This window comes from Orcinus orca, chromosome 16, assembly GCF_937001465.1.
Source record: "Orcinus orca chromosome 16, mOrcOrc1.1, whole genome shotgun sequence".
Taxonomy (NCBI): domain Eukaryota; kingdom Metazoa; phylum Chordata; class Mammalia; order Artiodactyla; family Delphinidae; genus Orcinus; species Orcinus orca.
The window spans coordinates 61,604,958-61,628,992 of record NC_064574.1 but is presented as its reverse complement, the minus strand read 5'-3'; the positions used below and the strand labels follow the sequence as shown (position 1 = coordinate 61,628,992).

General features: G+C 41.2%; 1 protein-coding gene across 4 annotated transcripts in view; it reads left to right on the top strand.

The window, feature by feature from the left end:
• PARN (poly(A)-specific ribonuclease) overlaps window positions 1–24,035 on the top strand; it is a 167,423-nt gene that overhangs the window by 104,214 nt on the left and 39,174 nt on the right. For 3 of the 4 annotated variants that reach the window (XM_033428761.2, XM_004270162.3, XM_033428759.2), the window contains one exon: window positions 10,390–10,579. In XM_033428761.2, coding sequence (XP_033284652.1) covers window positions 10,390–10,579 — 190 coding nt within the window. Of the gene's footprint in view, window positions 1–10,389; window positions 10,580–15,741; window positions 15,935–24,035 lie in introns of those variants that run through there. The other variant, XM_033428762.2, reaches the window with a different exon arrangement.

The following is a 24,035-nucleotide window of genomic DNA, read 5'->3' as shown; positions in this document are numbered from 1 at the left end:
TAAAAACAAGAGGTCCTGCCCACCTTGTGGGGTTGCTTTGAGGAGAAAAAGAGCACGGGTGGATTGGTAACTTTGCCTAGAAGGCCGCTGTCTCCAGCTGGGTCCTCGTAAGTCACAACTCCACAGCCTTTTCTGCCCTTCCTGTCCTCCCGGCCTCAGCTCTGGGGCTCTCGGGAAGACCCACTCCCTTTACCCAAAAACAGCCAGCTTCCGGGTGGGGCTTCCTACCCCAGATTCATCGAGCTCTGCACCTGCTCCTCCCTTCTCTCGGAAGTGGGGTCCCCACGCGTGCTCTGGGCCCCGTTTCCTCTCCAGGCCTTTCGATGTCCCTTATCCTCAGGCCCACCTGCTGCTTCTTCCAACAGTGAGAAAACCTGCTGAATCTAATCCATCTTTTCAAAAGGACTCCTAGAACCCAGTTCCCTTTGCTCCCCATGACTTCTTTCCTTTTACAAATTCCAGTGGTCTGGATTCATCACCCTAGCCATCGTGCCCTCTCATTTAGCCGAGGTCCCCGGTGACCTCCGTGCCATAAAGCCCCGGAGCCCTTGTCTCCTCTTGCGTGGTTGCTCAGTACATTGACCCACCCTTCCTTCCTGGGCTCCACAGCCCGAGACTTTCTAAGTTAGTCCCCTCCTCTTGGGCCCACAGCGTCCCAGGCTCCCCTGCCTGCTCCTCCCCGTCTATAAGGTGATTAAATGTTTGCTGTTCCTCAGAGTTCCACTAGGACTTCTTTTCTTACTCCACGCCTTCTCCATTCCCATTAGTGTTTTCCCCTTCAGTTGCAGTGATCTTGTAGGAACACACATCAGATCACACTCGCACCCTCCTGGTGACTAAAACCCCATGGTGGCTCCCTCTGCACTTAGCCGGAGCCCTGGGGGCGTGTCCATCATTCCGGCTTCACCTCAGGTCCTCCCCGTTCCCTCTTTAGTCTCCACTGTTAAGGTCGTGTTTCAGTTCCTCAGTCAAGACTGTGTCTCCTCACTCAGATAGGTCACTCGGTGTTCCTTCTGCCTGGAACACGCTTCCCTACCCCCAGTGTCTTTGACACTGTCTGCTCTCCCAGCCTTCGATCTCAGGAAAGGCTGAATGTCTTTTCCTTAGGGAAACGGTCCCTGTGTCCTGGGCTTGACCAGCTAGCTCCCGCTGGAAACTCCAGAGTGCTTTTCTAACCCTCAGCACACGTGTGGGGCTCTGTGCCCTGTCCTTCCCTCCTGGCGAATACAAGGACCAGGTCTCTGATTCAGCCCCAGTTGCCCATGCATAGAAGATGGTGTGTTTGTTCATGAATGAATGGATAGATGAATAAATGAACAAGTGAGAATTTCATACATTAGCGTCTGTGTTCACAAACAGGTGGAAGGGTGAATAAATGAACAAGCAAGAACTAAATACATTTGTTTGTAAAGCAGTCAGCACAGCTCTTATATATAGTAAGTACTCAATAAATGGTAGCTTTATTTCTTCTTAATCGACTTTTCAGCTGGGAACCATGAAAAGAAAAAAGAAAAAAAAAAAAACAAAAACGCCCAGGCTGGTTAATGCGAGCAGTGCTCCTTGGTGACACCCTTCAGTAAAAGTGGAGGCAGGTGGCAGAGGCCGTGGGAGCGAGAGCTTAAGCAGCAGCTTCTTTCCCACAGTCAACCTCGTGCTCCTCCTCATGCTGAAATCATCATTTCTCACCTCGATTCCTGCCTCCCTGGTGCTCCCCTACCAGTCCTTCCTGTTCCTTTCCTCCTCCTCTAGATTGTAAGCTTATTCCGGGCAGGGACCATCTCTTCCCTTCCTCCACGCGCCGGTGCCCAGCACAGTACCTGGAGCCAGTGTTTGTGGGATGAATGAATGAGATGTACATTTCAGAAGCGGACTATGGTGTTGCCAGGAGAGTTAGTGAAAATCAATTGACTAAGTTTGGTCTTAGTTCAATTTTTAAAAATTATAGTTCAGACTTTTTGATTTTATACTTGTCCAGTATGGTTGACGTATCGGTTCCTGTATTTTCCACGTTTTTGCGTGGGAAAGACCCCAGTTCTAAATGATAGCAGTATCGCGTGAGCTTTGCAGACTCAGGTCTGTGAGGCCCTCCTCACTTCTCGCCCCCCAGTGTGTGATGAGCTATACAGCTCGCTGAATCTGTTTCACTGTAGAATATCTTATGTGGCTTAGAGACCGTTCTTTTAGTCTGAACCGTTTGTTTTGTGATCTAACAGCCACAGCCTCATTACTTAGGCCCCTACCGTGTGCCAAGCCCTGTGCTGAGAGCTCTGTGTATGTACTCTCTGCCCTTCCTAATAGCTTTCTGAGGTCGGTAGATATGTCCGTTTATGGATAAAGAAAGGGAAGCCCAGGGAAGCAGGTGACTTGCCTCAGGCAAGTTAAAATCGGGGGCAGGATTTGAACCTAGGCCACTGTGGCCTTGGAACCTGTGGTTTTCCCATTTGACTTCGTTGCCTCCCTTTGTGTAGATTTTAAGTAAATGTCACCATGTCTACACGTCAGCCTTTGTCCAGTTTGTGGAGAGTGTTTTCTTCTCCACATCTTTAGCTTTTTTTTTTTTTTCTGCTACACCGCATGGCTTGTGGGATTTTAGTTCCCCAACCAGGGATCGAACCTGGGCCCTCGGCAGTGAGAGCGTGGAGCCCTAACCACTGGACCGCCAGGGAATTCCCATCCACTTCCTTGGCCTTAATTAGAGACTCTGAGGTGAAATGAGGTGTGGGAGCTGTGAGCAGAATGAGGGGGTGACGTGGAGAGGGCACGGAGTCGTAGGCGTGACTTGTATGTGGCGGAACCAGGACGGGACCCACTTCCTCTCCAGGCGCCTGTTGAGTTTGCTCTGGTCCTTATCCGTCACAGGGCTCACAGCACGTGCCCGCACGGTACCAACCACCCAGTGCCGGGGGGTACGAGCCCGGTTCTGTGAACGCTCAGCTGTTCTTGCTCTCACACTCTGCCCTTCACATCTTTCTAAGCATCGTGGCCTGAGCTTGCTCCCTTGGCCTTAGTGCATTTCATTTCCTGAGTGTCTCCTGCATGTCAGGTGCTGTGATAGAGGCTTGGGGAAAGCAGAAGTGAATGAACCCATTTCCCTTCTGCCTCTTACTCCATTATTTCTGCTGTGCTCTTTACAGTGCTTGGATCTCTTTCATGTGCCTTAGTTTTCACTCTTTAGCCTTACTACTTTATTTTTTTATTTCTATTTATTTTTTTGGCTGTGGTGCAAGGCTTGTGGTATCTTAGTTCCCCGACCAGGGATCAAACCCAGGCCCTCAGCAGTGAAAGTGCAGAGTCCTAACCACTGGACCGCCAGGGAATTCCCTAGCCTTAGTACTGTACAAACAAACAACCAAGCAACCCTTTATTGGATAAGTATGCAAAGTACGAAGAGCAAGGGACAAGGAATCACAAGCCCTGGGTCCTGACCATGTGCCCGGGGCAGGTGCATTGGCCTCGCCGAGTCTGCTGTCAAGGGCCGTTGCCATTTCTTTCCCAGCGTTGCTGTGAGGCTCAGGTGTGGCAATGTGCACAGACTGCTCCTGGCCAAGGGAGCCTGCCCTTCAGAGTCAGAGCCAGCTCTTGTTTCCAGCCCAGGACTCTTCATCTGCTGAACCACCCTTCCTCATGGAATTTTTCACTGAAGATGTTGTGAATATGTATCCTGGTTCTGGCTTTCTTCTCTTGAGTAGAAACAAGCTGACAGCAGGTACAAAAGCTGTGTTTCTTCTCTCCTTCCACAATGTCAGATGAAATTCCTGCCAAAGTACCATGGTAGAGCCCAGGCGCTACACGGATGAATAAGCTAAGGTCCCTTCCCTCCAAGAGCGCCTGGGTAAACGTGGGGAAAGAGTCAGCGTTGAAGTGAGGGCTGGACCAAGCTAAAGGCCCTGACGTCCTCTAGCAGGTTTGCACTTTATCTTGAAGACTCTGCAGGGTTTTACAGAAGAGGATGGACTGGCAAGGGTAAAATAGGGCTGTTGTCTCCTGGGTGGGCTCGCCCACTCTCACCTCTTGGGCACCCTGGAAATAGCTGTACTGCACGTGCTTCTGACAGACCACCGATTCCTGTGTGCACCTTAGTATCCGCCTAGTTCTTTGTGTGGGTTGAGGGGAGGTACACCCAAGATCAGTTTTTTTGAACACAGGCAAATGTTCTTAGTGACCATTATTAGGGTTGAGTGTTTTTGTAAAGTTAGTTCTCCCGTAGAATCTGAGATAAAACCCTCCATTCTCTCTCTGGTAAAAGTCAGAAAATGGTCATGCTGTTGAAAACCCAGAGTTGATCAAATTATATGGAATATGAGAAAACTTCTGAATCTGGTATGTTCACATGTAAATAAGCAAGCAAACACAAAGCGATGTTTGGTGCCCTCCTGGTGTGGGGTGAAAACCCAGATTGAGGGCACAGTGGTGCAGGGCCCCAGGCTGGCGGCTGAGGGAGGGGTCAGGAGAGGTCATGAAGGGTGTCAGAAGTGGGCACCGTAGAGCATTAAAGCACACATTGGTGGGTAGGGTGTAGGGTTTGTGTCTGCAAAGCTGGCAGAGGCCACTGTCAGCACACGTCACTTCGGGTGGGCGGTTAACATACCAGGTTATCATGGAGAGATTCCTTCTGCTTTTTTCATAACTGTTGTATGGAGAGGTGGACAGACTCTGAGTCTCTTGCAGACAGAGGCATTTGCCTGTGTTAACTCTAAATGACACGGTCTGGGACGCTTCCAGTGCACATGGTGTCATGAAAAGAATGTAGCTTTGGTTTGGATCCCAACACTTGTCATCTTTGAGACCTTGAACTAGTCACTTCTTCTGAGCTTCAGTGTCCTTATCTACAAAGTCAGGATAATCCTTACAGGATTTTTCCATACCTGGCAGAATAAGTAACCAATAAATATTTCTCTTTCTTGTAACCATTGGATTGATAAGCATTATAGGTAATTCCCTTAGAAACTGACTGAGAACCTGATGTTGGCTGACGGTAGCCACTGCAGAAAATGCGGGACTAACGGTGTGTGACTGCTTCTGAAGTTTCCTGATGCTCCCCCCACCCCACCCCCTCCAGCAGTTGCTGCAGTAAAGTGATTGCAGCCGCTTAATAACCAGGCTGTACAAATGTCCTCAGCCTCCCTCGGAAGGTCTGAGAAGCCTGGCGTTTCAGCAGCCGTGATTGTTTGCAGCACACGGACCATTCAGGGACACCTCCTTATCACTGAAGACATTGAAACTGGAGTAACTCTTACCTCGTCTTACAGAGCCCTTCTAACTTAGTCTCAGAAATGGCCCTTAGGAGTTGGACAGTGTAAAACAACAGCAAAACTAAACAATTTGTTTAAAATGTAATGAATGTCTGTGAAACCACCACTCAACCAAAGAGCTAAAATATTGTTAATAAGTTACATTTACCTGTTGTTCCTCCCCATCCCATCCCCCTGATCCCCTGTGGGTGGCAGTCACTCTTCTGAAAGTCATGCTGATCATTTTCTTGCTTTTTTGGTCCTCTCTCTCTCCCTCTCTCTCTCCCCCGCTCTCTCCTTCCCCTCACCTCCCCCCACCCCCCTTCGCCCTCCCTCTCCCTTTCCCTCTACAGATCTACAAAATGATACCTTACTGTGCTCCTGATTTGCCTTTGCCTGAGGTTGAGCAACTCTTTACATAATTATTGGCGTTATATGCTCCCTTTTCTGTGAAACGACTATGAATGCTTTTCGTGTCTTTTCCCCATTTTTCTGTTAGGTGTTCTCTTACTGATTTGTAGGCATTTTTATGTATTCTGGTACTAATCCTCCATCAGTTGTATGTGTCACAAATATCTTCTCCCAGTGTGTAGATTGTCTTCCCTCTCTTTAAAGTGTCTTCGGGTGGCCAAGAGTTTTCGTATTAATGTAGCCAAACTTATTGATCTTTTTTTTTAATGCTTAACATTTTTTGTATCTTCATAAATTCTTTCCTACTTCAAGCTCCGGAAGATATTCACTTCTATTTTCTTTTCAAGTTTTCAAAGTTTGCTTTTGACATTTAAGTGCTTCATCCATCTGGAGTTGATTTTTTGGCCTGGTGTGAGTAAGAATCCAATTTCTTTTTTTCTTCCTGTGGATAAACAATTTTTCCAACTTTTCCTTTTGCACAGTGTCATGCTGCCTCTGTCAAAAATCAAAGTTTCACAGATGCATAGGTCTGTTTCTAGGTTCTTCTGTACCACTGGTCAGTTTGTTTATCTCTGTCCCATTACTACACTGTCTTAAGTACTACAGGTTTACAGTAAGCTTTTTTAGCTATCAAGGCAAGTCTCCCTTCCTTATTCTTCTTCAGAAATGTTTGGGCTATCATTGGCCATTTGTCTTCCCTTTAAAATTTGGAATCAACCTTTCAAATTCCACAGAATAATTGAGGTGTAATTTATATACAGTGAAATATACACTGTTCTGTTGCCCAGGTCTTCATCTTAACAAATGCACATCATCATGTAACCTCCACCACAATCAAGATACAGGACAGGTCCATCACTCCCAGAATTCCCTCATCCCTGTGGCGGTTGACCTCTTACCCCAGTCCCTGGCTACCACTGCTCTGTGTTCTGTTGAGATTTTTCTTTTTTAATCTCATTTAAAATTTTTTCATTGTTTTATTAAAACGTTGGAATTTTTTAAACTGAAACTGCATTAAATCTAGAGATAAATTTAGGAAGGACTCTATGTCTTATGTTAAGTGTTCTTGTCCGTGAACATTATGTATCTCTCAACTTAGTTGGAGAGATTTTTTGCTTGACAGTAATGGAAGGGTCTACATTTTTAGAAAAAAATCTCAACATTTTAAGTAGTTCTTTAAAACTCCTCTAAAGGAAGCATTTTATAAGATAATCGTCCATCTAAATGGACACATAAATATACACAAATATATGTCAGACTTGCGACAGTGTTATGTTTTAGAAAAAAGTCACGTCTTGGTTTCATACCAGCCTTGTTGCTCACCCTATGAGACCATAAGCAAGCTGCTCGGCTCCCCTGATGCTCAGTCTCTTTATCTGTGTGATGACTAGAACATCTCTTCCTCATGGGGTGGTTGTGAAGATTAAATGCACAAAGTGTCGAGACAGCGGACCCGGCACAGTGAAGCCATGGATAGGTGAGACTGTGGGAGAGGAGCTGCTCTCACTCACCCACAAGGAACCAGGAAGGGCCTTCACCGTGTTTGGTTTTGCAGTGGCTTTCACAAAGTGGCACAGCCAAAAGATGGCCTTGAATCATTTTCCTGACAAATTTGGAAAAGGTTAGTGTTACCAAGCTGCCTGAGCCACGCTGCTTCTGACAGGCGAGCTGGAATCACTGGAGGACACAGCTGACAGCCAATTCATTTTGCTGATTCATCCATTAGAAGGGTGGCTCTGGGCCAGAGCTTGGCTTCCAGATTAAAGGCCGAGAGCTGCAAAGCTGCTGGGACTTGAAGGAATGCTGGTAAATTATTGCCATGTGAAGGCCAGCCGTGGAAAGTGGATTGTTATTTGTTTCCCCCTTTAAGTGATCCTAATTCCAAATGTGCTCAGATAAATTCCCCACCATGGTTAGGGAATTTTTGAAACATTTGTCCATGGGGCTGAGAGCTACGTTACTGGAAACAATCAAATGCTGTTAAGTAGATCATGTTGGCTCCTTTATGACCCTATCATCACCTCTGCTTTCAGGAGGAATGTTGACTCAAGCCTACTCTTTTACTTGGTAATCCAAATTAAACTCGAGAGAGGCATTATTGCACATGTCATCCCTGTGGGGCACACTTCAAAATCAACCTGCCTGAGTAAGGAATGAAACTTAAAGACGAAAATCCAGGAGATGCTCATTTGCCAACGATCAGGACAGAATAATCATGTAGAACCTGTGGGTTCTCATGTATCGCATTGATAGATGAACCTGTTTTAGTAGGTAGTCTCAAGCTTACAGGAAACTGCATAAAGCTTGCATGTGACAGGGTGAGCTCAAGAGGGTGGAAATTGTGTCTTGTTTTACCAAATATCTAGCATCGTCCCTGGGACAGACACCCAGTGAGCAGCTGCTAGACAGAGGCACCGATGGATGATGTTTGTTGGGTATACAGATTGTGGGGCGGTTAGATAAATGAGCCAAGAAATTCAGAAGTGTAGTCCGTTGAAAGCAAGAAGAGTAACTGTCCTGAGGAATAAGATTTTAAAGAAAGGATCCTGTTTCTGTGGTTCTCTGATCTGAGTGACTTTGGTCGATAGTGTATCTGCAGAGCTGGGTACTTTCTGTTTCCCTCCTTGTAGTGAGTCAGAGCATATGCTGTTTTGAGCTCACATTTCACTAACTCAATCTACTTCCTTGGGATAACGTGAAAGTTCTTTAATACCCTTAGGGTTGTTTTCTTTTCTTTTCTTTTTTTCCTGTTAAACTCTAGAGTGAATATTTGAAAAGTACAGCAAACTTCTTAGTAAAAAAGAATTTTTTTTTGAATTTTATTTTATTTGTTTTTTTATACAGCAGGTTCTTATTAGTTATCCATTTTATACATATTAGTGTATATATGTCAATCCCAATCTCCCAATTCATCTCACCCCCCCACCCCACCCCCGCCACTTTCCTCCCTTGGTGTCCATATGTTTGTCCTCTACATCTGTGTCTGTATTTCTGCCCTGCACGCTGGTTCATCTGTACCATTTTTTTAGGTTCCACATATATGCGTTAATATACGATATTTGTTTTTCTCTTTCTGACTTACTTCACTCTGTATGACAGTCTCTAGGTCCATCCACGTCTCTACAAAGGACCCAGTTTTGTTCCTTTTTATGGCTGAGTAATATTCCATTGTGTATATATGTGCCACATTTTCTTTATCCGTTCATCTGTCAATGGGCATTTAGGTTGCTTCCATGACCTGGCTATTGTAAATAGTGCTGCAGTGAACATTGGGGTGCATAATAAGAGTAGGTGTCTTTTCTTATTTTTCTTTTTGTTGTTTTATTTTGCTTTGCTGTTTAGATGGCTGAACATTTAGGGCATGACATTCTATAAACTCCTATTGTGCTGAGAAGTTTTAGGCAGATCTGGTCCACTTGGAGTGAAGATGAAAGTGTCAGGGGCTGGGTATGTGGGTAGTATCTGCCTCTCATCCAGTTGTCTTTCCCTGTGGTTTAATGTCTCTGAAGTACTGGAGTCCCTTGTCTAGTTCTGGTGTGTCCGTCACCTCTTGCTGCATTCTGCCATGCCTCATTTACATAATATTTACTGGGAACTACTCTGATCCAAGAACTCTGCTAGAAGTGGGTATACAGAAGTGGGTATACTCTATTTCAGACATCATGGTGCTTTTGCAGCTGCCCGGGTCCCAAGTCTGGCAGCCCCTGCCAGCATTGCCCGGCTCTTACGGTCTTGCTGCTAGTGTGGGTAATAACCAGTGGCAGTGATAGTGGGCCAGGGAGTGTGTGCTCACACTGCAGAAGCTGGAGCCAGCACATGGCGGCCCATCCTCCCGGTTTCCGTGGGTCCTCACTCCCAGGCCACCTGCACGTTCCATCCCCCACCCTCCAAGAAGGAGGCAGCAAGACGGACCCGGCCTTAGTCAGGCATTAACACCAAAGAGGGAACAAGCTCTAGTTTTCAGGGACTTCTGCCAGAGGCACATTACAGAGAATTAGCAGGCTTTCAAAGCAGAAGGAGAAGAGGCAGGTCTCAAGTACTGTGGGAATATCTTGAATCTGCAGAGTCCAAAGTGAAGTGCGGAACGGCAGGCAGGGCCCTGGCCTTAGGGTCGAAGCAGCCTGGTTTTGCCGCCCAGCACTGCCGCTGGCCCACGGTGCGGCCTGCAGCAATCCCCCCGACCTCTGTGCACCTGCTTTCTCATATTCAATAAAGACAATTCTCCCTTGCAAGTGCATTGTGAAGATTAGACATCATGTACACAAAGCACCGGACACAGACATATGGTAGACCTTTGCTATTTGACACAGTGATCAGCACTGCTGTCAATATTGCTTTTCTTGTCATCTTTATTTTTAACAAAATGAGTGAGGGTTTACAGTTTTCCCTTAGTGGTTTTGTTTTGTTTTTCATTTTCTTACTCTGAAAAGGAGTAATTTTCAGGCCGTAATGCTACCTGCAAATATTCTGAAAATTAACATTTTGCTTACATCATTCTGGTTATTGAATAGTTTACAGAGCATTTTCACACTGTAAGGGAGATTGAGGAGCAGTGACCGTCTCTTCTCCAGGTGAGAAAACTCAAATGTGGAGAGCCTATGGCCACCTGGCTTCTAAATGGCAGAGCGGGGTTGGGAGTGCAAACCTCACCCCAGGGCTCCTTTGACTACCTCAGTCCACCTTTCTGAAGTGACATCCCTGGGACTAGGCGAGACTCTTTGATAAGGATTTTTTCTTTTCCTTGTAGCTGTCAATACCAGCAGATATGCAGAGAGCTATCGGATCCAGACCTATGCTGAATATGTGGGGACAAAGCATGAGGAGAAGCAGATCAAGAGAAAGTGGACAGAAGACAGTTGGAAGGAGGTTGAGAGAAAGCGGTTGAACACGCAGTGCATCTCCTATGCTTTGCAGAATCACTGTTACCACGCCAATAGGTAAGAGTTCTTGGCTGTCGATTTGAAAGGGCAGCGTCGTTCTAGCAAAGCTCTTCTCGCTGCTTCTTATAGGACTGTAAGTAGTAAATCTGACTTGTGAGAAAGACTTTTTTCTAACTTTTCACATAGTAACAGAAGTTACTACTCCATTAATTCCTTGTGTGCTATATAGACCATTTCAGTTAACATTCACAAAACCCTGATGAGGCAGACAAGGGGATACATCTTATTCCCATTTTAGGGGTGAAGAAACAGGGGCTCTCTGACTTGCCCACCATTTAGTAAGAAAGCCAGGGTCAGAGGTAAACTCTTCTGTCTGATCTCTTCCTCTTCCCAGGCTGCCACGTTGCTTCTGGCTGAGCTTCTGAACCCCTTTCATAGCCCACGTAGACACTGCACCACATGCCTGCTGTAGAAAGAGAACTTGATACACACTTCCTTTACTTACCTGTATTCCTACTTTCAGAAGATAAATGCTAGTGATATTTTAGAATCTTTGTGAAACTATAAAACATAGGGATAGAAATTGTGGGGGGGGGAGTTCCTTATAGAAAATTGTAAAGAAGAGAAAAGTGTGAATTAACAAAGAAAAAATTAGCCGTAATCCCACCACCCAGAAGTAACCACTGTTAATATTCTGGATTGCCCTCCCTACTTTTTAAATGGTTTTTTAGAGATTTTTAAAATTGAGGTATAATTAACATACCTCATATTATAACATAATAAAATATACAGATCTAAAATGTTTAGTTCAAGGAGTTTTAAGTTACATATACACAGGTGACCACCACTGAAAGCAAGATGTAGGACATTTCTATCTCCCCGCCTCAAAATTTTGTTGTGCCCCTTTTCAAGCAACTCCAAGCCCCCAGTGTCCTAAGCAACTATTTCAAATTTCTATCACTGTGGATTAATTTTGATTATTCTTGGAATTTATAAAAAATGGAATCATTTGGTATTATGTTTGGCTTCTTTCACTTAACCTGTTTTTGAAATTCATCCTTAATGTTGTGTGTATCAGGAGTACGTTAAATTTTTTTAATATATTTATTTATTTTTGGCTGCGTTGGGTCTTCCTTGCTGTGCATGGGCTTTCTCTAGTTGCGGTGAGCGGGGGCTACTCTTCGTTGCGGTGCGCGGGCTTCTCATTGCAGTGGCTTCTCTTGTTGTGGAGCATGGGCTCTAGGCACGTGGGCTTCAGTAGTTGCGGCGCTCGGGCTCTAGAGTGTAGGTTCAGTAGTTGCTCCCCGGCATGTGGGATCTTCCTGGACCAGGGTTCGAACCCATGTCCCCTGCATTGGCAGGCGGATTCTTAACCACTGCACCACCAGGGAAGCCTGAGTACATTAATTTTTATTATTCAGTATTACTTCATTGTATGAATATACAGCCTTAACCTGGTCTCCTGTTGGTGGACATTTGGGTTGTTTCCAGGTGGGACTATTATAAATCAGGCTGCTATGAACATTTCTATAAAAAATTTTTTCTGGGCATATGTTTTCATTTCTGTTGAGTAAATATCTAAGATTAGAATTGTTGGTTCTTAGGATAGATGTATGTTAAACTTTATAAGAACAACCGAACAGTTCTCCAAAGTGGATGTACCATTTTATATTCCCCCAGTATTATATGAAAGTTCCAGTTGCTCCACATCCTTGACAACACTTAGTGCTGTCAGTCTTTTTTAGCCATTCTAGAAGAGATAAGATGGTATTGCATTGTGATTTTAATTTGCATTTCTCTTGTTGACCACCTTTTTGTGTGCTTCTTGACCATTCAAATATCTTCTGCTTGAGGTGGGTATTTAAGTTGCTTGCCCATTTTCTAATTAGGTTGTTTGTCTTTTTACTGTAGATTTGTAGGTGTTCTTTTATATATTCTGGATACACATCCTTTGTGCTACAAATACATTTTTTGAGTCTGGGGTAGTATGTTCATTTTATTAGTGATGTATTTTGATGAGCAGATATTTTTAATGTTGATGAAGTCCTATTAATTTTTTTTTGTTAATGGTTAGCGGGTTTTTTCCCATTCCAAAACTTTGCCTACCTAAGGTTACAATTATTTTCTAGAAACCTTTCTTCTAGAAGGTTTATAGTTTTAGCTTTTACATTTAAGTCTGACCCATTTCAAATTAATTTTGTATGAGATAGGAGTCAGGGTTTAGTTTTTTCCATATGGATATCTAGTTGTTCTGGCAACATTTGTTAAAAAGACTTTTCTTTCCTTGTTAAATTAACTTGACACTTCTGTCAAAAATAAATTGACCATGTATGTTTAGATCTATTTCTGGATCTGTTCCACTCATTTTTATACTATTCTTATGCCAATACCACACTTGCTTTTTTCTGACTTTATAGTAAGTCTTAAACTCAGGTAGCATAAACCCTCCAACATAGTTCTTTTTCATATTGTTTTGACTATTCTAGATCCTTTGTATTCCACATAAATTTTAGAACGATCTTGTCTTTCTTCACTAGACCTGTTTTATAGTTTTTACTGTAGAAGTCTTACATGTCTTATGTTAATTTTTCCCTAAATACTTATCTTATTTATGCTATCAGAAATGGAATTGTTTCTTAAGTTTCATTTTCAAATTGTTTGCAGCTTCTCTATAGACATATAATTAATTGTTGTATATTGACCTTGTATCCTGCAACGTTTTAAAATTCACTTATTCTGATAAGTTGGGTTTTTTCTTAATATTCTGCAGAGTTTTTAATTTACACAGTTTTATTTCTTTTCCAATCTTTATGTCTTTTATTTCTTTTTCTTGCTTTATTGTACCAACTAGCACCTTTGGTATATTGTTAAAGTGGGAAGAGTAGATATCCTTGCCTTGCTTCCAGTATTAGAGCGGGGAAGTTAGTTCAGTGTTTCCCCTTGAACTATAATTCTTAGGTTGTCCATACAAGTCTTTTTTCAGGATGAGAAAGTTCTCCTCCATTTCCAGTTTGCTAAGCCTTTGTATCGTGAATAGATGTTGGATATTTTCAGATGCTTTTTCTGTATCTTTTAAAATTGTCATATGGTTTTTGCCCTTTGTAAGTATTTTGCATGACACTGATTGGGTTTTGAATGCTTAATTGGATTTGTATTCCTGGGAGAAATTCCACTGGGTCATGATGTATTATCCTTTTTACATGTTGGATTTGAATATACTGTTAAATTTTTTTTTATCTTTGTTCATGAGGATGAGGAATATTAGATTGTAATTTTCTCTTTTTTTACATCTTTGTCAAGTTTTGGTTCAGGATTATTCTGACTTCATAAAACTAGTATAGTTAAGAAGTTCCTCTTCTATTATTTTGTGACAGTGTGTATAGGACTTTTTTTTTTTCCCTAAATTATTGGTTGGGTTTACTAGTGAAGACATCTGGGCATAAGAGTTTTTTATGGAAACGTTTTTGATTATGAACTCAATTTCTTTAATAGATATGGGACTATTTAGCTTTTCTATTTCTTCTTGTATCACTTAGGAATTTAGTTTTCCAAGGAATATTCCATTTTATTTAAGTTGTCAAATTTGTTAGCATAAAATTATTAGCTCAAAATACTCCCTTATAATTTCAGTATCTGTAGGATCTATATTTATGTCCCTTTAAAAATTCCTAATACTAGTAATTTGTGTTTTCTCTCTCTTTTCCTTGCTAGATGTTTATCAATTAATTCTTTCTAAGAACCAACTTTCAACTTTATTGGTTTTTCTCTATTATATTTGTGTCTTGCTTTTTCATTTATTTATACTCTTCTTATTATTTCTTCTGCTTATTTGAATTTAATAGTTTTGGATTTAAATGTTATTCTCCCATTGTAAGGTGGGAACTTAACTCCTCGATTTTATGTTTCTTCTTTTCTAGTGAGTTTTCCTTTAGTTTCTGCTTAACTGCCTTCCACATATTTTGATGTGTTGTCTTTTCACTGTCATCTATTACAAAATATTTTCTAATTTCTCTTGTGCTTTCTTCTTTAACACATGAGTTATTTAGAACTTCTTTGATAATTATTGAGACTTATTTATGGACTGACATGCGGTCTGTCTTGGTGCATGTTCTATGTGGACTTGAGTGAGTGTGATATTCCATTAACATCATTTTAAGTTATGTTGGTTCATGGTTTTGCTCAGCTCTTCTATATCTTTACTGATTGGGGTTTTTTTGGGGGGGTGGTTGTCTACTTTTTCTTTTAGCTACTGAGAGTGGTATTGAAATCTCCAACTATGGTTGTGGATTTAATTCTCCATTAATTATATCAATTTTTACTTCATGAAACTGTTTTGATAGGTATATGCCCATTTTGGATTGGTATGTCTTCTTAATGAATTGCCCCTTTTATCGTTGTGGAACATTTCTCTTCAGTTCTAGAAATAACCTTTTTTTGATGTTTATTGTGTCCTATATTAACATAGCCACTCTTGTTTCTTGTAGGTGTTTGCCTTTTACTGGCAACTTATTTGTCTTTATAATTAAAGTAGGTTTCTTATAAACAGCTTATGGTTGAGTATTGCTTTTTTATTCACTCTGACAATCCCCGCTTTTTATACTTAATCTAATTAATGATACAGGTGAGCCTGTCTTCCATCTTGGTATTTGTTTCCTACTTGTCCTGCTCGTTCTGTGTCCTTCTGTTTTCTGTCGCTTTTTGGATGAATTGTGTGTTATTTAGTACTTACTGATATTATAGCCTCCCATTTTATCTTCCCTGTCAACTTTTTGCTTATACGTTTTTGTGTTATTTTTTGTCATTGCTCCAGAGTAATGGTTGGCAAACTGTAGTCCATAGGCCAAATCAGGCCCACATGTTTTTTTTTGTTTGTTTGTTTTTGCGGTACGCGGGCCTCTCACTGTTGTGGCCTCTCCCGTTGCGGAGCACAGGCTCCGGACGCACAGGCTCAGCGGCCATGGCTCACGGGCCCAGCCGCTCCGCGGCATGTGGGATCCTCCCGGACCGGGGCACAGACCCGTGTCCCCTGCATCGGCAGGCGGACTCTCAACCACTGTGCCACCAGGGAAGCCCTATAAAGTTTTATTGGAACACAGCAGTGCCTATTAATTTACATACTGCCTCTGACTGCTTTGCATTACGGTGGCAGATTTGGGTAGTTGTGACAGAGACTGTGTGGCCCACAAAACTCAAAATGTTCACTATCTGTTCCTTTACAGAAAAGTTTGCTGATCCCTGCTCTAGAGCTACTCTGCCCAGTGGTAGCCACTGACCACATGTGCCTAACAGGTACTTCAGATGTGGCTAGTCCAAACTGAGATATGTTGTAAATTTAAAACACACACCTGATTTTGAAGAATTGATTACATGTAGAAATGATAATATTTTTGATATATTGGGTGAAATAAACATATTATTAAAATTATTTTCATTTGTTTCTTTTTATTTATGTTTTAATGGTGGCTCCTAGAAAATTTAAAATTGCGTATCTGGCTCACAAAATATTTCTGTTGGCCAAGCACTGCTCTAGAGATTATAATACGCCTCTTTAATGTATCCCAGTTTATCTTCAAGTGAAAATTACATTGCCTCATGAACAATGTAAGATTCTTACAAGAGTATATTTCCATCAACCCCCTCCCATCCTTTGTGATCTTCTGGCTCATATTTTGCTTCTACATTTTGTAAGCTTGATACGTTGTTGCTTTTGTTCCTTTTCTCTCTCTCTCTTTCTTTAAAAGTTAATACTCTTAAGAAAATAAGGGACTAAACTATGGGGGAGATGACATAAGTATAAACGTAAAAATTCAGGCATAATTAAAAGGATCCAGTTAAGATCGTGCAGGGCCCTTATGGTTGGCTCTTTGACTCACTTCTTTGGCTCTAGAGAATTGATCTGAGACCTTGGAAGATACGTCACAACAGCCGAGCTTCTAGGGTTGGCTGTTAGTGTTGCCCATAGAGGTGGATGTCCATTTCTTCTGCTGTTTGCATTGGTATTGTGGCAGCAGGCTTCTTTTCTTTCCTATAATAGATTCAGAGTATTCAAGGAGTTTATAGTTGATTACTGGACAAAAGATGGGGCTTTGGGAAACTGGACTGGACATAAATTTGCTTGAGAAGGGAAAAAGGAGATTTGGTTTGGTGGCAAGAGCTCTGAATAAGTACAGGTTGGCATGGTGTTTGAAGAACCCTCCTTTACAGTGGAAGCGAAAACATTTAAGATATCACTAATAGATATTTAGTCCCCATAAATAAACACTGATGTTTGAAACAGTCCTGAAAAACAGATGCTATTACCATTCTCATTTTATTAACGATGTTCTATAATTAAAGAAAATGGTTTTCCAAAGCCACTTTGCCCTTACAGAGATTTGTTCAATCATGTCTAGGGGTTATGTGCCCTTTGGCTTATTTCAGCTGTTGGGAAAAACCCTTTGGTCAGTCTCTTCCTTCTAGCCTTCCCTTTCTGTGAAACTAAATTTCAGCCTTCCTTGAAAATGTAGTAGCTCCTGGAAATTCCTGCTTATGTAGGAAATGCTAAAGCATATATCAAACCTATGGTTTTCAGATTTCATATAATTTTCATCTAAAGTTAGCAGTTAGTAATTGAATGTGCATATTACATTAGGAAATAGAGGCCGGGGTGGGGAGCCCTTTAGAGACAAAGAAGAATTCTGATGAAGCAGACTGTGTTCCAGGACCCACTGCTTACACATTTATTCATAAATGGGCCTGTGGAGCAAGTGTTTTCTCTCCTCCGACTGAAAAATGCCTTAGAGACAACCAAGGCCACAGAGTGGAAAGGGAACTGACTTCTAGGCAGCTGGACAAACAAGGTTTCTAGCTTGGGTTCTTTCCCAAGGATACCTTGGGAAAGACCTCATTCACTCTTCCCTTCACTGAATACCAGCAAGAGCCCAGGATTTGTCTCTGTTTTCTCATCTTAAGTGAGGCATTTTGTCAGAAAGAATGTTAAAGTTCCTTCTAGCTCTTAAATTCCAAGTGTTTTTACACTGTACACAGTGTAGGGCATGAAGAGGAAACTGATACAAACTCTTGAGGCCCTTTGAGTTAGAGTTTTGAAAATCCCTGTAGCAGGAGAACTTTTGTTTAAGAGGTATATAATCAAAATAAGATTGGGTGAACCTATGAAAGCCCTTTACTACACTGAAATAATAAGGACAACACACCAAATAGAGAAACGATCATTGACCCGTTCACTGGGTACTGTCTTTCAAACTCCCATCTACCATCTGTATACTAGAATTTCTTTGAAGCTCTTTCTCCCCATGATTTCTAGATGGTTAGATACCACTCAGTCTGTAGCAGAAGAAACTTGTACTCAGCCCTTTTTGTCCTCTATGTCTTGGTCCTCTGTTTGCATATTCATTGCTTTCGTGCTTCTGTGGCTCCGACTGGTGGCCTCTCACCTTCAGACCCCACCCCTGCCGCCCCACCCCCCATCTCAGAATGTTTCCCTACAGCCTGAGCCCCGCCCCTCTTACCATGGGGGCCCCTCACTCCCTCTCAGTGTTGACATCCCTTGTTTCTTTTTTCTTGCCCCTGGTTCTACTGCAGGAATCTCCATTTAGCTTTGACTGCTGCCCTGTTCCTGGTTCTCAGCTGCATTTTCCTGGGGAAATTTCCTTTTTTTTAGTTCTTGCTCTCTTCTTGGTTCTATAGCTTAGGAACTGACTTTACATCTGTGTCTTTATATTAACCAAATGACATCTCCACAATTTGCATATCCCTTAGCTTCTGGAAAGGACTATAAAAATTATCTAGTCTAGCTACCTTAATATCTTTCTTGTATTTGGGCAGAGTAAATGTTGGCAGATTGACTGTAGATCTTGTGAGTTACATATATTTTAGAAGAAAAAGTGTTTTCCTGTGACACTTTTTAAACCATTGGAGTGATGAATGCACATAATTTTAAAAAATTCACATAGTACAGGAGAATATGAAATGAAGGGGGGAAAATCCTGGCTCCACACTCCCAGTTCTTTTTCCCAGGGCAGCTACTGTTATCATTTTCTTCATTATCTATTATCACTATACTTTTAAATTATACCTCTATTTCTCATCTTCTTTGACTAATATATCTTGTTCACTTCTAAAAAAATTAAAAATTTAACACGTATATATTCTGTCTATATCTTGTTCACTTCTAAAAAAGGTTAAAAATTTAACACATATATATTCTGTCTCTCTCTGTCTCCCTTTTCTCTTTGGTTAGTGCTGTTTATTTATTTTTACTACTTTTTTGTATCTGTACATTTGTGCTTTCTTGAGAACCTGATTCCAAGAGATGGTAACGGGTATACAGCATCTATAATATGACTGTGTAAATGCAGTATTCTGAAGAGAAAAAGGTGCATAATGGGGCACACAGAGAAGAAAATGTATTCCTATGCCATTAAAGCTTTGCTACCCAAAGGAGAATCTCCCAAATATCCCAGCCTTTTGTGTGTAGATGTTCTTTGAGGGAAGTAATCTTTTCCTTGAGTGATTTTTTTTTTTTTTTTTGCGTATATAGTGTATGGTTAATAAACTCTGTAACAGTGTCTCTATTTTACCTTCATAATTGATAATGTTGCTTGAATATAGAATTCTAGATCCAAAATTTTATCCTTTCAGAACTTAAAATATGTTGCTTTCACCACTATAATCATTTATTTACTTTCCTGTTTTCCTTCAAGGCAGGTGCAATGTTTTCTCTGTCTTTATGTCCCTAGCACATAACCTAGAGTCTGACCCAGAGGATGTACTCAGATGTTTGGTGACTAAATGAATGAATAAATTCCTGAATGCCAGTCTCTGAGCTAGGTCTTTCATGTTTTATCTCATGTGATGCTCATAGCAGCACTGTGAGGGAGGTGAGGTTATCCCCATTTCACAGGACTCGTCCTGTCTTGATCACTGCTGAACTCCAAACAGGGCCAGGCATCTAGCAGCTGCTCCAAAAATTTTGGTTGACTGGATGAACAATCCAGAGTTTAAACTCAGGGAGATTAAACAATTCTCGACAAAGAACTGGAGCTTGAAACCAGGGTATCTGCAGAGCCCCGTTCTTTCCACTATCCATCATGCCCCCTATACCTTTTCCCAGGTCTGGTATGCAGCTTTATCCTCAAGGGAAGAAAGTACTCAAACAGATTGCATCTAGGTACATGCCAAATAGGGGACTATTGTCTTAACTCTAATCACCACACATCTAAGAAAACATCTAAGAGCTTGTGCCTTTTCATTTAAAAGTGATATCCTAGGAAGCAGAAGAGAGGCCCTTTTGAATTTCTGCTTTAAAGAATACCAAAACTTTTCATTACAGAAAAATTTCAAATATAAACAGAAGTAGAGAAAACAACACAACGAAGGCCTATCTAGCTATCACAAAGTGTCAACAGTCAGTGTGTGACCAGTCGTACTTAATCAGTACTCCTTCTCTCCCTCTCCCCTTCAGATAATTTTGAAATAAATCATAGACAGCAAATCATTTCAGTCATGAGTCTGAAGATCATGATAAAAAAGATAAGCAATCATTTTTAAACAAAACTACAGTACTTCTACCACATACAAAAATTAATAACAACTCTTTAATATCAGATATCCGGTGTTCAGATTTTCTTTTCACAAACTTTTTAAAATAAGTATTTTGTTTGACCTCTAGTTTCTAAACAAATTCACGTATCACATTTGGTTGATGTGTCTCATTTCTGTCTTAATCTCTGAATTCCTTCTCTCTGTGAATTCTCCCCTACCCCCCACTCCTTTGCAGTAGATTTAAGAAACCAAGTTGTTTGTTCTGTAGAAGTTCCCATATTCTGGAACATTCTTATAAGGTTGTATACCATGTTACCTTACTACTGTGTAATTAACTGGTAGTTAGATCTATACACTTGATCAGCTTCAGGGCTGAACTGAATGGCAAGACCATTTCCTAGATGATGTTGTATATTTCCTGTTGCATCACATTGGGTGACACAAAAAGTCTTCTTTTCTCTATTTTTGTGATAAGATTGATCAAGTGGGTTCAGATGTTGCTGGCCTGGTTCATCTAATATGAAGTTCCCCCAGCAGTTTTTCACCTGATGGTTTTAGTAGCCATTAATGATCAATGGCTAGATTCATTATTTCATGAAGGGTTGCAAAACAGTAATATTATAGTTTGTTACTTCTTTATTTATTATTCCAGGTGCTCTTATTTAAAATAAAACATTTCTTCTCATCATCTATTTGGTTACCTGCAGATATAGTTCATATAGAAAAAGCAGAACTAACTCTTTATTCTCACCCCCCAAAACACCTTTTTAAAACCAGTTTTCAGAAGAATTTGCTGGTTTCCTAGCACCTTCCGAAGGTGAGCAATGAGGTTTCTTTTGTTTGTTTGAATCATGGGTTTTTAAAATATATATATTTTATATATTTTAGTACATTACAGTTGCCATTCTTTTTGATGCTCTAATTATCTTGTTTCTGACTGGTGAGAACCATTTCCAGTTGTCTCTTGAGTCTTCTAATAGCCCAATAGTCTTTAATAGCTTCTTTGACTTCTGATGTTCTTTTTTTTTTAATATTTACCTACTTACTTACTTACTTATTTATTTACGGCTGTGTCGGGTCTTCGTTGCGAGGGATTTTGTTGCAGCATGCGGGATCTTCATTGCAGCACGTGGGCTTCTCTCTAGTTGTGTGTGGGCTCCAGAGCGCGTGGGCTCTGTAGTTGCGGCACGCAGGCTCTCTAGTTGTGACTCGCATGCTCAGTAGTTGCAGTGCATGTAATTGCCCAGTAATTGCCCCACGGCATGTGGGATCTTAATTCCCTGACCAGGGATCGAACCCACATCCACTGCATTGGAAGGCAGATTGTTAACCATTGGACCACCATGACTTTTGATATTCTTGAGAAGATATTCCAGGCTCTTTCTGTACATTTCCTACCTTATATTTGGAATCAGCCATTTCTCCAAGGGCCCTATTCCTTTTGATGGGAAATTGTATTTAGAAACCATAATCTGGGTTCAAAGGGTGTTTATTGATATTGGATTTGTCATTGTTTACAGCCTTTTTGAATGAAAAGAGCTAGCGTGAAAGTCTTCCCTCCATCCCTCCCTTCTTCCCTCCCTTCCTTTTTTTTTTTTTTTCAGGTAAATTTATACTGATATTTCCAATTCCAGTAGACCCCAGGACTTATTTAACTTCTTTTAATTTTGTTTCTCTTTTTTCTTAGGCTGAAAATTTTGGTTCCTAATGATAGTAAATTATTTATTTGTAACTTTACTACCATGTATAGTAGTTTTATCCTGCCATATATAATAGTTTCAAAATAACTCTCAGTATTGTTACTAATAATATAATTATTGAAAAGAATTTTATATTTTTGCTGTCATTTTTGTCCTTAGAGCAGCATAGTGATGAACAGTCAAATTACCTTATTTTAAAGCCACTTGAAATAATTCCTTTTTGTGTGGTTAAGCTGCCAACTCAGTAAACACTTAGGTTTGTTTTATTTTTACTTCTAATGATTCTCTTTTTAAAAATTTAACTTTGCCTTATAATTATGTAAAACATTTATGTGGTTCCACAGTCAAATCTACCAAACCTCTCTCCCTGCCTCCTCCAACTTGCACCCGCCACTCTTGCCCCAGCCTTATGGTGACCAGTTTTGTTGTCAGTATATCCTTCCATTATTACAAATATATAAACAACTGTGTGTGTGTGTGTGTGTGTGTGTGTGTGTGTGTGTGTGTGTGTATACCCCCACCTTTTGTTAGATGGTAATGGACCGCATGTACTTTTCCCCACCTTCCTTTTCTCACTTAGCTGTGTATCTTGGAAGTTACTCGTAGCCTCCTTCTCTTAAAATGTGATTCCTTACACTGCAAATGGTTTTACTGTTCTTCAGTCTCCTTAATAAAACATACTAACTAGCTAAACCTGGGTGTTTAATCCTAGTTTAAGTAATCAACCCTGTAGCAAAATTCATGAATGTTGTAGTAAGTTGCTTTGTGAAAAATTAATGCATGACCAGTGCTCTTGTTCGGATGAATCATTCTTCCTTTAACCTCTCTCATCTTCTTACCTCTTTCTCTGTCTCCATCAGTATAAAGATGTAAAGCTCACTGACACAGCATGCTTTTTGGAATATCTGCAGAACAATGAAAAACGAGAGAAAACTCATTTATGAAGCAGATTCTTCATTCCAGGCACTGTGCTAGATGCTTTACATCATTTAAAAAAATTCTCTAACAACTCAGTGAAACCCTTGGTTTATTCCTAATTTATCTATGAGAAAGTTGAGTCTCAGAGAAGCTAAACAATTTCACTGAAGTTACACAGGATTCTAACTTATACGCCTTTTGGATCCATAGCCCAGTGCATTAAGTTGCCTCTTAGAAACCTGGCACATCATCTGCACCTAAGAGTGTGCGTGTTTGAAAAAGATGCTGTCTCATTTTAATAAATCAAGTTTTCTTTAAAAAACCAAAACCAAAACCAAAAAATCCTAGGTTGAAGAAGCCCTAAGGTTAAAACATCCAAATTTCAAACATTTCTTTGGGGAGAGGCTTAGATATCTAGTCCCATAGATCATCAGTGTAAGACTGTCGTTTTTTTCATTTTTTTTTAATAACTTTATTTATTTTTGGCTGCGTTGTGTCTTCATTGCTGCACACAGGCTTTTTCTAGTTGCAGCGAGTTGGGGCTACTCTTTGTTGTGGTGCACGGGTTTCTCATTGCAGTGGCTTATCTTGTTGTGGAGCATGGGCTCTAGGCGCGCAGGCTTAACTAGTTGCAGCATGCGGGCTCAGTAGTTGCAGCGCGTGGGCTCAGTAGTTGTGGCATGCGGGCTCAGTAGTTGTGGTTCGCGGGCTGTAGAGCGCAGGCTCAGTAGTAGTGGCACATAGGCTTAGTTGCTCCTCGGCATGTGGGATCTTCCAGGACCAGGGATTGAACCCATGTCCCCTGCATTGGCAGGTGGATTCTTAACCACTGCACCACCAGGGAAGTCCCTAAATTTTTTTTAAAGAAACAGAAGTGACCCTGGGATGTACAAGCCAATATCAGAAGTACTGAGGTGTCATCCTTCAGATGCTCAGCTCTGGTCATCCCCTTAGTAGTGGCCTTTGGTGGATTGTTTGGTTGATTTTAAGTAGAGGGACTGCAGCACATCCAGAGGAAAGTGACTTAGTTATGAAAGGAAGGGGAGGTGTTGAGTCTGCTCAGCCTGGAACAGTAGCTGGAGGGAAAGGGCAGTAGGAACCACCATCAGGATTATGAAATGCCGTAATCAGAAAAGCAGTGGTCCTTTATCCTCGCAGAGGACTGAGGAAGAATCCTGAAGGGGATTAAGTAGCATTATTAGTCTTGTTTCTCTGATAAGAAAACTCAGAGAGGAGAAGTGTCTTGCTCCAGATCACAGAGCTGGTGCTGTCGTAGATGCTTTCGTGTCTTATAATAGCAGTGATATTTGAAAATTAATGTTTTCTTTCCACAGCTTCATGTTATTTATTTA